Here is a 17,725-nt window from a genome sequence, read left to right on the forward strand (position 1 = left end):
CTCCTTCCACAGTATTTTAAAATTCAGAGAATCAGCATTTATTCTTATTCCCTACTTTCAATATTCTTGTCTATTTCAAATAATTTTTAAACATTATTTTGATGTTTACAGTAAAAGTACCAGGAGTATGTGACTAGACTTGCATTAACACTTATTTACATTTTCCACCCATTTCCTCATTTAATTTATATGTGTTTTCTTTAACATATCACGGGCTGGCACTGTAGTTCAGTGACAGAGTGTTTGCCTAGAACACAGAAGGCCCTGGGTTCAATCATAAGTAGCAACTATGACAAGCAAAAAAACATGCATCATTTATCATTATTCTTGTATATAGTAAGCACTCAAATATCTTCAATGAAAGATATAGAAGGGAATGATTGGAGAGATCAAAGATCTGCTCTGTAACTTTTAAAGAGTAAGGAGTTATTTTAGACTTATCAAAAAAATTTAGTGTAATTTTAGAAATATCTAAAAATTGAATAAAATATTACAAAATTTTTTTCTTAACTTACAATTACCTGCTGGTCAGAAGAAATAGACTCTAATGCTTTTTGAATAACACGGCAGCCATACATCTGTAAGGCTAAAGGCAGAACATGACCACGAATACGAGTAGCCAAGGCTAGTTTTTGATCCAAACTTCCAAACTGACAGAAAAGAAAGTAACATTAATATAAAGTGACCATATTATTAAATCTTAATAAGATGCTTTGAAAAATCTGTTCAATCTGTTTTTAAAATATACCTCCCTGTTTTTTATTAAGTTGCATTATCTAAAATTTTCTTGTTACTATCACATTAACTACTGTTTAAAGTAACATTAGTCTTTTAAAGTTACGCATATTCATTTCTAACACACCCCCCAACATCTTTAATATGTGAACTTTGGAGCCATTCATTCAGACCACTAAAATTTTCTTATCCAGGTAATTTTCGAATAGTATTCTGATACAATTGAAGAGAAAAAACTGTTAAGCTGTTCTACAACAGATGTTTTAGGTAAATTACCAAATAGAACACACAAATTCAAATAAAGAATACAGTGGTATTCACTAACTGGTTCACCTAAGACTTATTCCTAAGATTTTACAATCCTAGGAATTAACAAACTTTAAAGTAGGTCCACATGTATAAAATCTCCCAGCCCTCATCTACTTTTCTGTTCCCATGAATGTGCTTTTGTAGATTTTCATGTAGGTGGAACCCTATGTTTGTCCTTTTGTGTCTGGTTTATTTTTAGCTTAACGTTTTCAAGGTTCTTCCATGCTGTACCATGTACCAGAAGTTCATTCCTTTTTATGGATGAATAATATTCTATTGTTTTGTATATAACATTTTGTTTATCCATTTATCTTGCTGATGGATAGTGGATCATTTCCTAACTTTGGGCTACTGTAAATAATGGTACAACGAACACTACTGTTCAAGTTCCTGTTTTTTAATTTATTGCATCATTTTATATTCCTATCAACAATGTATGAGTGTTACTTTTCTACATCCTTACCCATACTTGATATTTTCCGTTTTTAAAAAAATTATAGCCATTTTAGTAGGTATAAAGTAGCATCACATTGTGGTTTTGATGTACGTATCCCTAGTAATTAAGAATGTTTAGGCATCTTTTCATGGGTTAATGGCTATCTGTATTTTCTGTGGAGAAATGTCTATTCAAATCCTTTATTCATTTTTCAACTGGGTTGTCCTTTTTGTAGGACTTCTTTATATTATATTTAGATATAAAATCATTATCAAATATATGACTTGAATATATTATTGTATAAAAGTGACTTATCTATGTTCAGAGCTTTTCTCAGCTTTAAGTATGTGGATTATAATTGAATACAAATATGTATGCAAGCTTACCTCAAAAAATTTCTGTATAACATAGTTGCCAAAAACATCTGTCATTAATTGATAGGCTGCTTGTAAAATTTCATTAAATACCATCTGTCGTTCGGCTGGAGTAGCTCTCTCTAACTTCTGCTGTATGAACCTATGTTGGGGAAAATATTAAACATCACGACAATGAATTGAAAATAAGCTCAGCAAAATCTATTTCTTGAGTATTATACTTCCCTCCAATCATTTTCAGAAATATCAACACACTTTATATGTATATAGTTAGCTTGTAACAAAATATAAATATTATGAAGTGTCTCTTTATAACATCTTAAAAAAACTATTAGATGATGTAATGTTTTGAACGACCAACAATAAAAAAAAAAAAAAACTATTAGATGAATAAAAAATGAACTTAAAATAATCTTTCTTTGTTTAGTTCTTTTATGTTATAATCAATGAAAAGGAAATATAAAGACTGCTGGTCATTTGTTTTTCAATATATATACATGCTAAAAAACATCTATTTTAGAATATAAAGAAAACCTTAGAAATAAAATTCAAACACAAATGAATTACTAAGTCACTGTAGGTGAACCTTGTAACTTAAGAACTTTCAGTTATAGGGAGATAAAATTTGTATGCATCTAAAATTACTTGTTTAAGGGCTGGGGCAGTGGCTCAGCAGCAGAATGTTTGCGTGGCATGCCTGAGGCATTGGGTTCGATCCTCAGCACCACATAAAAATAAAATAAAGGCATTCTGTCCATCTACAACTACAAAAAAATTAACAAAAAAAAAAAGTTTAAAAAAAGTTCTTATAAAACAAAATAATTTGTTTAAAATTACAGGTTCATCATAAACTAAAAGATACAAAAAGAGAAAACTTCTCAAATTTAATGTTCAATTCCGTTTTTTGATATCTTCAGAATGCTAACTCAACACATAACACTCAACATAATTGCATTTTAATGAAGTCACACTGAATACCAACTAATAAAGCAACACTCATGTGTAACTAAACAGAACAAAAAGCAACAAAAGTATTTAACCACATATATATTTCTATAGTTTATCCTAATGTGAAAAGAAAAAATATAATCCATGTTGGTTTTAAGAGCTTCCATTGTCAATGCAGGTTAGCTAAGCCAAGACAAGAAAAATTTACACTTTTATAAGATAGTAATTTTCAAAGCAAAAATAAAGCAGGAAGTATCACAAATTATAAATACCTACCTAGAACCATGCTGGTCTTGAGAAAACTCAACTATATGTCCAATCAAGTCTCTAAGTTGAAGGTTTGGGAAGCGGTTGTTTCTGAAATCTTCCAATAATCTACTGCGGCCAGAAGGCATAATATCAGACCTATTATACCGAAGCCGAGAAGGAGGAAAGAGCTGGCTGCTGGAGCTAAATAGACTGGAAGTGCTTGAAGCACTTCGATATTTTGCTTCTGCTCCAGGTGCTGCAGAGATATATCGTCCACTACCATTTGTCAGTCCTCCTACAACAAAGCAGCTGGTCAGCAGATAGTTTTGACAAAGTTATTTCTCAAATAAAAGTTACTTTTGTAATTAGCTAGTAAACAGATTAAAATCTATTTGAAGTATTAACGGAATAACACTGAGTGTTAAGTCTGTACTCTTTGAGAAAACATTAAAAATACATTGTCATATATACTTCTAGTAAAGATAAAACACCTTTTATTAACTCAATGTTTGGAGCTTAAAAAAAAAAAGCCACACAATATTAAGTAATGATTCAAAGTATACACAATTTTAAGAGATTATTACATTTTAATTTAAATATACTCTCCATAAAATACTATTCTTTTGCAGACAAATAGTAATAAAAAACAGTAGTTATTCCCAGAGCTTTAATCACTTATGATGAATAAAAAAGCTGGTAACTAATGTCCTAGTCAACATAAGAAAATTAAAAGGCAGTCAATAGAAACAAAAACAAATACAAGAAGGAAATTGTTTTTATTATAAACAATTTATAAGTACTTGACAGTGTCCTTTTAAAAATGAAAATGCAAAGACCATTGCAAAATGCAGATTTTAGTAGTTCAGAAAAATCAAATCCACCATCACCTATTATTATATACCAACTCTGTTTAGAGTAGAGCGATATAGTCAGTCAGTTGGAACCATGGGGAAAAGATGTTCCTAAGGACACACTGTCAGTGCAAAGCCATACAGAAACATTAAAGGCCAAAAGGAATTATGAAGGTAGGGAGCAAATAGGAGTTTAAATCCTCGAGAACAAATAGGGTTAGAGCACTCTTATTTGACTCTCTGTTCTTACAGCCCTAGCTTTAATTTTTTCTACAGCATATTATACATTTGTTTATTAGAATCGAGTAACTCCTCCAATGTTAAGTGGCATCAAATTACATCGATCAACAGGTTATATAACCTGGCACGTAGAACAATGTCTAACATATAGCAAGTGGGTGCAAAATATTTCCTGAATGACAACTAGAAGCATACATATTTTATGTAGCATGGACTGCCTAAGGTTTCAATGTAGCATATCTTGTTTAAAATGTGTGTAATGAACAGTTCATCTTATACAACATCACTAATAACAAATTCTTGTTTTGTTTTTTCTTTCTTCTACATACATAACCAGATGAAATATGCAACTAAGAGTTCAGTGTTTGAATATTATCAATTTTATCACTACTTCCTACTCTTCTAGTCCCCATTACTTGTTTACATAATTTCATGAAATGTTCATAACAATAAATAATAACTAGCCCACCTGATCCTTTAACAATGCAATTAGCATGACATTTAAAAACCCTACTTTAATCTGGTCTTTATCACATCCCATGTCACCGGGTTTGCTCTAGCATCCTGGCCCTTTTTGTAGGGTAGAGTAGTTTACTTTTCAGTGTTTTTACACACATGAATTTTATTTCTCCTTTCAAAGGCTATTTTGAAGATATGGTAAAAAATCTACAGCATCCTGTTGAATATATCCTCAAACCAAGTTTTCAAATCTATTTCAAACCTATTTCTCATACAAATTTCCTTGTAATACACTATTTCCTTTTTGTACAGTAACTGTTCACTTTCATGCCCCCAAGCCCACTGGGTATTGAACCCAGAGGCGCTTAACTGCCCGAGCCACATCCTCAGCCCTTTCTGTACTTTTTTTTAGAGACAAGGTCTCACTGAGTTGCTTAGGGCTTTGTTAAGTTGCTGAGGCTGGCTTTGAACTCACAATCCTTCTGCCTCAGCTTCCTGAACCATTAGGATTACAGGTGTGTGCCTGGCATACCTTATTCTTTACTAAGATTTTCAATACCAAATTAAGAAATGCATACTTACCCCAGGAAATGACCAAACCAATTTTATTTGGTATCAAATGTCCTACCAATATCTACCAGGAATGTCTCCCATATCTATATTTCTTTAATTCTGTTCTATCAGCTCCTAACACCTAAATCCTGATGTAATCTTTACAAGGCGATTGCTAAGCTGCCTTGAGTTTTAAAAACCTTAGACTTTCAGGTCTAGAAAAACTAGCCTCAATTATAAAATAAGAAAAATTCTTTTACCCAGTAGGATACCTGCCTTACGTTAATTTTTACTCAGCATTTAAAACCCAATTTATAATATTCATTAAACATTTTAAATATGGTAGTTTAAGCATTGAAAAAAGGTCATCTAAAACCTTGAGGTTAAGGAACATTCTAACAAAACAATGGACTATACTCATGTTCTTCAAAAAAAAGGGGAAGGTATAAAAACATCAATCTCCTGACTGTGATAACTGTGGTTACACGAAAGACTATCCTCATTTTCAGGAAATATATACTGATGAATTTATAAATTCAGAACTTTATGTCTGCATCTTCAAAGAATCAGAAAAATAAAATTTGTGTTTTGTGTGGAGGGCATAGGGAGATGACGATAAAATGAACATGGTAACATGATAACTTTTGGAGAATATGAATGAAGGATATCCTGGGATTTTTAAAACACAAGTTGTATACTTTTCCCATGATGCTGAAATTATCTCCAAATTAAAAACACACAAACCAGTCACCCATATTTATACTTCTGATGTTCGTAGTCTAGTGTGCTGCCCCTTACATAGGTTATCTTTCAAGTTCACTCATAATTTGTTGACAGTAAACACTTTACATTTTTACTAGTAGAAATAATAAGACTTTACAAGTTTTTCATTAATTTCTTTGAGAGATCTACTGTTTTACAATCTTTCCCTATTAAACACCAGAAGCCAAAAATATTTAAAAATATAGGGAAAAACATGGGAGAAAAGCAATGCAACAACTGAGAAACAAAAAGAATCTGATTAGCCTTTGTTTTCTAACCTCTTGGGATTGCAAAGACAGGTCCTCAATCTGTGCGACAAATCATTATATTCTTTTTAACAACCAATTGATGATAAGTAGGAAAACAGACTTCTGAGTCTTAGAATTACCTTTCTTAGTTTAAAAAAAAAATCTACCTGATGGCTATTCTGATAGAACAATCTGAAGAACAATGAATTCGATCAAAATAATTTATTTAAAGGCTAATTTTACAACATGTTTTACTACTAATTTAAAATAAAAATGGCCATTCAAGTAGATTTGGAGTCCTGCACAAGGCACAACTCCATATAGGCCAAAAGGGAGAGTATGTTTTATAAGGCAAGGCTCTGGAATTCTTCATAAATAAAAAGATAATAATGAAACATAACTAGTTTAGTTGCAATAAGAAAGAATCAATGACACAAAATGGGTATCTGGGAAAAAAAAAAAAAAAAACCTAAAAGTAGTCTACATTAACTTCATGCCTAGCCTGTAGAGGTCCATTTAGTAGTTTTAGCTCAATCAATTTTCTTTTTCTTTTATTTTTATTTTTAAGAGGGGAGAGGGGAGGGAGGGAGGGGGAGAGGGGAAAGGGGAGGGAGAGAGGGGGGGAAATTTTGATATTTATTTTTTAGTTTTTGGCAGACACATCTTTGTTGGTATGTGGTGCTGAGGATTGAACCTGGGCCGCATGCATGCCAGGCGAGCGTGCTACTGCTTGAGCCACATCCCCAGCCCCTCTAATCAATTTTCAAAAGAAGTATTTGAAACATTTAAAGTAGACTTCAACAACCATGGATAATCTGACTTTCTGCTACATCTGTCTGCATGTTGCTTGGTTTTAGTGGTAAAACTCAAAGTTGAGGAGTGGGGGAAAAAAAAGACTTCATGGCAGTGTTTCTCAATATACACACAAATGACTTTGGGATTATGGTAACATATTTCTAAATACTCGTAGTTTATAGAATAAAGTAGACCTTGGGCCCAAAGCATATAGTAATTTATTACTTTGTTGAGAAAGAAAAAAATTATTACTTTGTTGTGAAAAAAAAAAACTCTTTATAGAGTATAATTCAATATACTCTCTGGACATTATACATGGTCTTTTTATCCTTCTGTACATAGGCAGCTACCACTTACTACTACCACTTACTTACTTAATATTCTCTATAAGACTGTGATAGACAAATTTGGAATAAAATGATACTGTGTTGTGTCCTCCAAAGTCATTTTTAAAAATGTTTAAGCCACTCAGTTGTGACAACTTGTTCTATAGTAAACTTCCAAGTTCTTCTACCTTCTATCCATTACCCAGATGGCTAAGAGTTTGTTGGTGGACCAGAGGGCCAATTCCATAGTGTTGTTTTGTCCCTCCTCTCAAATATGTTCGTTTAAGTTCGAATCCCTTATACCTGTAAATACGATATGATTTGGAAACAAGGTCTTTGCAGGTGTTACCAAGTTAAAATGAGGTTATACTTGACTAGTATGGGTTCTATCCAATGACTGGTGTTCTTACAAAACAGAGACATAGAGAGTGCTATGGAAATGGAGGGGAAGTGATTTATCTACAAACCATAGAAAAGAGAATTGCCAGTAACCACCAAAAGCTGGAAAAAGGCAAGAAAAGATTTATTCTCCAGAGACTTTTAGAGCATGGTTATACCTATGCATTGATTTTAGATTTCTAGACTTCGGAATTGTGAAATAAATTTCTGCTGTTTGAAGCCACCCAATTATAGTAATTTGTCACAGTAGCCCTATAAAAGTAATACAAATGCCATTCTTTTTTCAATTAAAAAAATCATGTATTAGCTTGAATACTGAATGTTAAGAATATTTATATAATACAAATGCTTAAATGAAGATATTGAAGTCATTATGATTGATTAAAGTTAAAACAAAGACAGTATTTTTTTTTTTTTAAAGAGAGAGTGAGAGAGGAGAGAGAGAGAGAGAGAATTTTTAATATTTATTTTTCAGTTCTCGGCGGACACAACATCTTGTTGGTATGTGGTGCTAAGGAGGATCGAACCCGGGTCGCACGCATACCAGGCGAGCGCGCTACCACTTGAGCCACATCCCCAGCCCAAAAGACAGTATTTCTTTCCAGATTAATATACAAATGACTCAGGCGTATGGCCCCCCCCCCAATTTTTCAACACTCAAAAAAATTTTATGTATTGCATTTAAAGTATAAAATTATTTTTATGTTTCTCTAAACTGGCAAGTATTGGTAATATTATTTTATGATGCTTTAAGGTAACACTGCTATACAAGAATGTCATTCTCCTAATAAACCCGAGACAGATGTATCTCCATTTCACATGTGTGACAACATACTTAAGCTGAATAACTCATTCAAGGAAGCATTATGTAGTAGACTGAAAATTGTTTACTTTTCTTTTTTGCAGTACTGGGGATTGAACCCAAGGGTTCCCCATCACTGAGCTAAAATCCCAGCCCTTTTCATTTTGAGACAGGTTCTTACTAAAGTCACCCAGGTTGGCCTTGAATGTGTGTAATCCTCCTACCTCAGCCTCACAAATAGCTGGGATTTCAGGCAGGCCCTATCATACCTGGACTACACTAACAATTTTTAAATGTCTGAATGATTCACTCTGCTGTATTTAATGAAAAATATTTAATGTCATAAAATTTAATGTCATAAAATTCTAAATATTGTTACCTAGATATTTTCCACATAGAAACCAAAATTTTATTTTGTTTTTGGTACTGCAGATTGAACTTAGGTGTTTAACTACTGAGTTATAACCTTAGCCCTTTCTATTTACTTTTATTTTGAGAAGAGTCTCCTAAGTTGCTTAGGGCCTTGATAAATTGCTGAGGCTGGCCTCAAACTTGTGATCCTCCTGCCTCAGCCTCTTGAGTTGTAGGTATTATAGGTGTGCACCACTATTACTGTCAAGAAACCAAAATTTTATTCAGGGAAAGGCTGAGGGTACAGCCTTCAAAAAACAAAGTAATCCTCGTTCAAAGTATAATCTTTCATATCATTTTAATAGGCTACTATTAAAAGCATAAACATGTCATTAAGATATAAACTTAATGACAATATATAAGCAAACATAAGATATAAACTATAAACCAGAGTTCAAAATAAAAATCTATTGCTTCTATTCTTATTATGATTCTCTTCTAAAAGCAATTAAGAAACCTTACCTTACAGTCTCAAATAGTTGAACTTAAGCACAAAAACAAAGGTAAAGGGTGATTGTCATCACAGAAGATACTTAATATACTCTTCCCTCATTCATCAAAGATCATGTTTAACAGATCAAGTTTTAATATAAAAACAATGTAGTCTTCAGTCTAGTACTATATCATTTTCATCAATAACTTTCCTTGCCAATTTCCATTATTCTGTCAAAAGGGGTAGAATTTTGTATGGTTTTAAAAATTGTCTGGATTTTATAACTTTTGTGACTGATGAACATGAGAACACTTTAAAAACCTAACCTCACCACTTGACAAAAGAGTAAGTACTGGGTAAGCTTCTACTAGCTGCCTAATATGGGCACATGGATAAAAGTTATTTCAGCCTTTCAGATTCATTGGACTTTTCTTTGGTTAAAACACTGGGTAATAGTTAATAAACCATTAAATTTTATCTGTATTTTCTTTTAAATACTGCTGCTGAAACTGCCTTTCCTGGTTGGGGAATAAGAAAATTGTAAAAGCTGGGAGTTTTCTCTTAAATCATGATTAATAAGGACTTCAGCCATTTTAATTAAAGTTCCCTTCATAAATTAGGACTACTGGCACACTTATTTCTTGATAGGGTTGTTGTCATGATGGGAAGAGGGTTGAACTGGGAAGATACTATGAAAAATCTTAAAAACCAAGAAACACACTACACACACACACACACACACACACACACAGTTCCACCACTGGCACAAAACTTCATTTTCTTAAGTGCAACAATTCAATATCCCTAATAAAAAACCAGAAATCTGAAGTCCAAAACAGTGCCAAAATCATGCCACAAGTGGAAAATTTTTGTATTTCCACTTGGGACTACATACGAAGGGTCTCAGTTAAAATGCAGACACTAAAAATAATATATAAAAGTATCGTCAAAAAGCATGCAAAAGGTACACAGGTTCCATCCCCAAGATCTTTCACTATGTCTATGTAAATATACTAAAATCTGAAAGAAAAAAAAAATCAAGACTGTTATCTGAAGAATATGGTCTGACATACTTTGAGAGAAAGTATATTGATTGAGAACCAATAATCCATTAATGTAAAAACAAAAGTAGCTAGTGTTTTTGATAAAAAATAGATGTGTTAATAAAACAATGAAACAAAACCACCTGAATTCAACTACTCTTGAAGTTGCAGAGAAAGGTCTGGGACTTCTGGTTTCTAACCTGGCAGGAAAAATAAATCTAGAACAATTCTAATATAATTCAATTGGCAGTAAATTTGCTACAAAAACCATGAAAGAAAGACAATAATTTTATGGAAAGAATTACTGAAATTAAAGTATACTTTATATACTATACTGTAGCTGTTGTTTTTGTATATGCTACCGAATTACAAACTTGATCATAATACATAAGAATAGTGATTTCTCTTTCTAGTCAAGCAGAGAGGTTGGCATGCAGGCATTTGATATTGGTTGAATTAATAAGTAAAAACTTTGATCATACATAAAAGTTTTAAAAAGGTAAGCAATAAACCACATAAAAGATGAATACATTAAACAGCAATGAGTCTCAGTAATTATGAATAAAACTTGCTATTTAGAGTCTATTTAACAATGTTTAAAAAATCACATAAAGGTTATCATCTTTAAGAAAAATTTGAAATCTGAAATCCAAAATAATTTAAAAATTATACTTAAAAAGTATTTTAAGAGCTCTTTAAGATTAAAAAAAAACATTTATTCTGGATTAAGGGTTAATTATTAGCAAGTAAAAAAACAAGAAGACAACACACCAACATTCAAACTCACTTCTTGCATCAGGTCACAAGAGGTTAAATTATATTTTACTACAATGTTATAAAAAGTTCAGAAAGATTCTAAAATTAGGAAATAAGATTCTTTTAATTCATTCAGACAGATATTAGACTGAAACAAAACCATCCTTCAAAAAACAGAAAGGCACCTGAAATAAGCAAGATTGGCCTGGGCTCACAATTTTTGTTTTGCCTCTCAATAATTTCATGATCATAATAAGCAAGTCACTTCCTTTAAGAATGAACTTTGTGTATGCATGTGATGGTTTGTAGTGAGAAACAGAAGTCAAGGTTCATTTCCTCTCATCTGGACACCAACTGCTCCAGCCCAACATATACACTGGAGTGGGACCTGAGTTACAAAACAGGTAATTAAATGAGCAGATCTATTTCTAGATCCTCTTTTTGTTCCTCTGGTCTATTATCTATCCTTGAATCAATACCATAATCTCAGTCACCATAGTTTCATAGGCTTTGGTATTTGGCAGTATTAACTTCCCTAAGTTTTGGAACTGGGGGTCGAACCCAGGGCTTTGCGAATGCAAGGCAGACGCTTTGCCACTGAGCTACATCCCAGCCCAAGATTTTCTTGATTATTCTTGGTTTAGCTTTTCCATTTACATCTTTTAATCATTTTTGTTAAAAGGTATTAGTGACTGAACCCTGGTGTGCTCAAACTCTCAGCTACAATCCCTGCAATCCCCAGCCCATTAAATTTTTATTTTTGAGACAGGGTCTTCGATAACTTGTCAAGGCTATTCTTGAATTTGCATTCCTCCTGCCTCAGCCTCTGGAGTAGCTGGGATTACAGGCATATGTTAGTAACAACGCCCAAGTTCCACTTAAAAAATTTTGAGGCAGTACTATATATATATATGAGAGAGAGAGAGAGACAGACAGACACTAGAAGAAATCTGGAATCTTTATAACACTAGTCTTTCAACCCATACATATGGCGAGTCCTTCCATTTAAATCTTCTTAAAAGTTTACAGTATAAAGAATTTGCCCTTCTTCAACTGGATGTATTCCTAGGTACATCACAAAGAAACAATCTTATGTGAATATATTCTCTACAAATAAGATACAATTTTCAATGTCATCTCAGGACACATGCTGTTTTCATTTTAAAAAGTTACTTGCTGAGGCTACAAATCCCTTATGAAGCAAATGCACTTTTTTTTTCTTTTTAAATGGAGTTACTTTTTGGTCCTGTGTTTGCTTGGTGTACAACAAGTAGAGAGCAATGATATAAACTGGTCTGTGAATTGTTGGTAGATTTTAAAAAATCAGTTTTTAGAAGTCATAAATTTTTAACATAAACCTGTATGTAAGAATCACATTTTTGAAAAGACTCATATACCAAATTTACAGTTTGTACCTAAGATATGTTATAAAATGTAAAACTTTGCAAAAATTGATAAAAAATGGTAAATCACAGTTAAAATTTTCCATGTAAGATATATAGATTTACTTCGCAGCTTAGTGAAAGTATAAAAAGTTGAGAAGATGAAATGCAAATGTAAACAATAAAATGACAGTTAATGATATACAGAACTGAGGTTAGCAAAATTTAAGAAAAAGTTCCAATTTGCAAAATATATATTGGAGGCAACACTTCAAAGCACACATAAAAGGAGGTTGCACTTTTTGAATTTTCTACCTTTCATCACATAAGCTACACCCTGTCCCTATTTAAAATATGCAGTGGTACACAAAGTTCATGTTAATGGAAGGCAGGAAGGAAGAAAGAAAAAACATTAGGGAGATGTTGGAGAACAAAGTCACAGACTCATATAAAATACATGGGATTCTGGACTTTCAGGCTAAACAGCAAGTCAGACACTGGAGTTAAGTTGTATGTAAATTATGATTTTTTTTTTTCATTTGGTGTCTTTTCATGTGACAATCTTTTTTTTTCTGTATTATGAAAAGTGTAGCTTTAGGTGGGCATTTCATTCCAACAAAATGCACAAAATCACTATGACAAGCAAAAGCTACTGCTACACAATTACAAACTGTTCACTTCCTTTTGATATGTATATAAAAGAATATCCCCTCACCTAGGACTAAAAATGTTTCAGATTTCTGAGTTTTTATATTTTGGAATATTTGTATGGAATTTACTGTTTGATCATCCCAAATCTGAAAACTTGAATGAAATACTCCAATATTAGAAAATTTTTGAGTGTCACTTCCGTGCTCAAAACATGGCTCTGATGCCAAACTACAGGGTTAGCTCAAGTATTTTCTAGTCTTAAGTTTGTGATTACCTTAACTAAATTACTGGTGACAACATTCTTAGACATTGAACCAAAGAGTCAGATAATGAGATTAAAGGGCAACAACAACAACAACAACAAAAAACCCCAAAAGGGTAAAAAGTAATCACTGTTAATCACTGGCAGAAAACCAATCATCAAAAATTCCTCCATTCAAGTAATAATTCAATTTCTTCATAACATATTTCCTACTAATCAGTAAATAAATGACTGTTAGATCTATCAAAGAATTGCAGTAGTGTTTTAATTTGCGGGAACCTATAAACAATATTCTGTTAAGATGTGGATGTGGCTCAAGTGGTAGCGCGCTTGCCCCGCATGCGTGCGGCCCAGGTTTGACCTCAGCACCACATACAAACAAAGATGTTGTGTCCGCCGATAACTAAAAATAATAATAAAAAAAAGATGTGGATGTGTCAATCCCTGAGCTGCCCATTTCAGATGAACAAATATTTGGACTTCAAAGGTGCTCAGATAAGAACTTTTACATAAATCTCTAAAATTAAATAAAAAATAGACATAGTAGCCTAGCAATTATATATATACTTTAATAAATAAAAGAATAACTTAGGCTACAAGAAGATAAATGGTTTCTGAAAGGCTGGTTAGAATATACTACTTATGTGCTTGGTAAAATTGTTCAATTCTTTATAGAATAGCATAATAGAAAAAGTGAAGATAATATTAGGAGCCAGAATTGCAAGCTACCCTCAATTTTGTCTGAGCAAGTCCCTTAGGATCTGATTTTTGATCCCATCACTGAGACAATCTATGTCCACATCTAGGATGAAATGAATACGAAGGTATTTCAGAAAACGACTATGTGCTCTGGAGTTAAAGGAAATCTGACTTGAAGGACAACAGCATTTTCAGTGATAACTTCAAAATAATTTATATTGTTCTTTGCTTTAATTAACAAACATAACATACATAGTACAGAAAAACAGCACATGGCCTTATAACCAAGTTGGTCACAAGGCTAGCATTTTAACAAATAACAAAATTTTTTAACAGAAAAAGTGATACTAAGAGTTAACATTCTATTTTTAATACAAAATATTCTGATTAGGATTAAGAACAGATTACAAAATTTTCCAATCTATAGCAAATTTAAACACACTATTTATTTACTGTATGTATGACATTATCTTCTGAACTGACAGTGACCTTTCAATAAATGAATCTCATTGAGTTAGGAAATACTCAATATTCTTCATAAAAAGTACAGATGTTCCTTGACTTATAATGCAGTTACATCCCAACAAACCGATCATAAACTGAAAATACTAAGTCCATAATGCATTTGAACACACAAGTTATGTGAACACCCTAGCTTAAGCCTCACTCATGCTAAATGTACTCAGAACACTTACACTGGCCTTCATTTGGGCAATATCAACTAACATAAAGCTGACTTCATAATAAAGTATTGAATATCTCATGTATGTACTGAAAGCAAAAAACAGAATGGAAGTATGATAGGTAGGCATACTTTTATACCGCTAGAAGATGACTAAAAAAATAACTTCAGGCAGAAGATTTCTCAATCTCTTGTGTTCAATATAACACGAGAAGAAAACAATTCATTTAATGTTGAATGTTAAACCTAAAGCCCAGAATTTTACATTGCCTTGTGCATTTCAGGTTAAATCATTGAAGTTCTCTGTTTCTTTCTGCTTCTTTCCTGACCTCCAGTAACTTAAGTGCTGTTTTTTAAAAAAGTAGTCAACATGGGAACCATTCAGAAAAGGCTCAAGTGGCCAAAGATGGTATAATTTTAGGGTGTTTCTCAGAACACAATGGACTAAAACAATTTCCCCCAAAACTATTAATCTGTAGGTAACAATAAGGATAAAAATCCATGAGTCATCTTTAGAGACTGCCAAAACATCGACTATTATTCTGAAAGTTATAAAATAAGGGAAAAGAATCAAACATTATCCTCAGTCCTGTATGAATTGTCTTTCAGGTTAAGCTCATAATTAATAAGAAAAATTTTTAAATTTTTTTCAAAATTTGCAGATACTAAGCGCAAAAGAAATACAAAATTAAGAGTATAACCAATTTGCAAGCTCTGAAGAAATATTTAGGTAATGATCAGAAGTTGCTAAAATGATCAGAAGATTTGGCTGGCAATTTTACAATGGACACACAGAACCACACAGAACCACATCTTGCCAAAATAAACCAACCAACCATGTTACCAAGTCTCTAGATCAAATCTCACTTACAGAAAATATAGACCGACAGGCACATGTTAAACACCACCAGTAGGAAGCAGTCATCAAACTCAAAAATGTGGGAAACTCAATAGGACAAAGTTTTAAATTTTTTTTCCTAATAAATAAATGAAAAGGGCTGGGGATGTGGCTCAAGCGGTAGCGCGCTCGCCTGGCATGCGTGCGGCCCGGGTTCGATCCTCAGCACCACATACCAACAAAGATGTTGTGTCCGCCGAGAACTAAAAAATAAATATTAAAAAAAAATTCTCTCTCTCTCTCTCTCTCTCTCTCCTCTCTCACTCTCTCTTTAAAAAAAAAAATAAATGAAAAGAAAAAAAGGAGAAACAATTGCAGATTTTAAAAAAATCAAATAAATGCAATGTATATACTTTATTTGGACTCTCATGCAAACAAAACAACCTAAGAAAAAAATACATTTAACTAAATTAGGAAAATCAGATAGTAAATTAGGAAAATCAGAAAGTTAACGAGAAATTAATTTCAAAAGGTGTATTTTTTTAAAGTACAAGACTAGAATTATTTTTTAATACTTCAATACATTAGAAAACTGGGTTGCCAAATGATGAATATTTTCTCTGATATAAGGAAGCTGATTAATAGTGGAGTTGAGAGGAGGAACATGGGAGGATTAGTCTAACTCTAGATAGGGCAAAGGGGTGGGAGGGAAAGAGAGAAGGCATGGGGTTTAAAAAGAAAGTACATGTATGAAGACACCAATGGTGTGGATATACTTTATGTATAACCACAGATTGTACTCTGTATGTGTAATATGAATTGTAATACATTGTGCTGCCATATATAACAAATTAGAATTTAAAAAAAACAGGGTTGCAAGTCTCAACAGAAATGTTCTAGGTTATTATAAAAAATTAACACTTAAAACTTATAAGCTGAATAACTGTTCCTCAATCAAAAAGTGACTACTAGTCTTCCTGCAAATAACATATGTTGAAAATACCTACTCTTTGGGAAAAAATGAATCATCTACTTTGTAAAGTCAGACAGAATGTTGCTATTAGAAATTTCTATGAATTTCAAAAAACTGACAATCAAAGGGAGGGCTGGGTTTTAAAAAAAAAAGTTTCATTATATACTTTGGGAATACAGATCTCAAGGCCTACTGATAATTATAATGATTATCTCTTAAAATAAAATCTCATAAGAGAAAGTACTAGAATTCCAACCAATTCTAATGAGACAGAGAACTTATCTATATTGTACGCGTGTCATACATATGTAGGCTGAGTAAAATGATTTACAAAAATGAATGTGAATTCATTTCTAGTATAATTTTATGTTTCAGAATTTTTGAAGACTCGACTCAAAAAGTCATCAGAATTTTAAGACTTGACTCAAAAAGAAATCCATTTCAAGGATATAAAATTTAAATATATATATTTTTTAGATTAGGGAATGTGGATGCCTTCTATCATGAACAGTATGAAAAGAGAAAATAAATGAAATCTGAATTATTTTTAAATTGACAAACTAATCTTTGTTAATATTGCCAGCTGTATTACTACTAAAGCAAAGGGAAATTAGGGGATTACAAAGGAAAATAAATAATACAGATAATTATTATTTGAATCAGAGCTTGTGTTTGAATACTGAATTTCAAGATCAAGGTAAACTAAGGAGCTTAACTATGGATATTAAAAAGTACTAATCTGTAATAAAGAACTGATGGTTCTAGTGGTAATTATTTCCCCAAACTAACTAGAATTCCTTTCTAGGCAAATAGTAGGCTAGATTCTTTAGAGAAAAGCAGAGAAGCACTTATCTAGATTCAGCTTGATCTAACGAGGTATCTAAAAAAATAATTTATATCCAATATATAGAACAATGCCATTTACAAAGGCTCTGAAGCACAACACAAGCATTAACAGTCGAATGGGAATCTGATCTGAAACCTATCTATGCAAAGATGACAGGACATGACAAATATAATTTAACAATAAAACACAAAACTAGTATGAAGATCTATTCTTAGATTTCCTGTGCTCCAAATTTTTGATCCATTTTAAAGGCATATATTATG

General features: G+C 32.3%; 1 protein-coding gene across 8 annotated transcripts in view; it reads right to left on the reverse strand.

The window, feature by feature from the left end:
• The window catches only part of Pum2 (pumilio RNA binding family member 2), an 87,198-nt gene that overhangs the window by 6,215 nt on the left and 63,258 nt on the right, over positions 1-17,725 (reverse strand). For 6 of the 8 annotated variants that reach the window (XM_077792097.1, XM_077792102.1, XM_077792096.1 and 3 more), the window contains 3 exons: positions 3,079-3,346; positions 1,867-1,996; positions 516-650 (listed from right to left, as the gene is read on the reverse strand). In XM_077792097.1, the coding sequence (XP_077648223.1) occupies positions 516-650; positions 1,867-1,996; positions 3,079-3,346 (533 nt within the window). The remainder of the gene's footprint in view (positions 1-515; positions 651-1,866; positions 1,997-3,078; positions 3,347-17,725) is intronic. The other 2 variants (XM_077792103.1, XM_077792099.1) reach the window with 1 other exon arrangement.

This window comes from Urocitellus parryii, chromosome 12, assembly GCF_045843805.1.
Source record: "Urocitellus parryii isolate mUroPar1 chromosome 12, mUroPar1.hap1, whole genome shotgun sequence".
Classification (NCBI taxonomy): domain Eukaryota; kingdom Metazoa; phylum Chordata; class Mammalia; order Rodentia; family Sciuridae; genus Urocitellus; species Urocitellus parryii.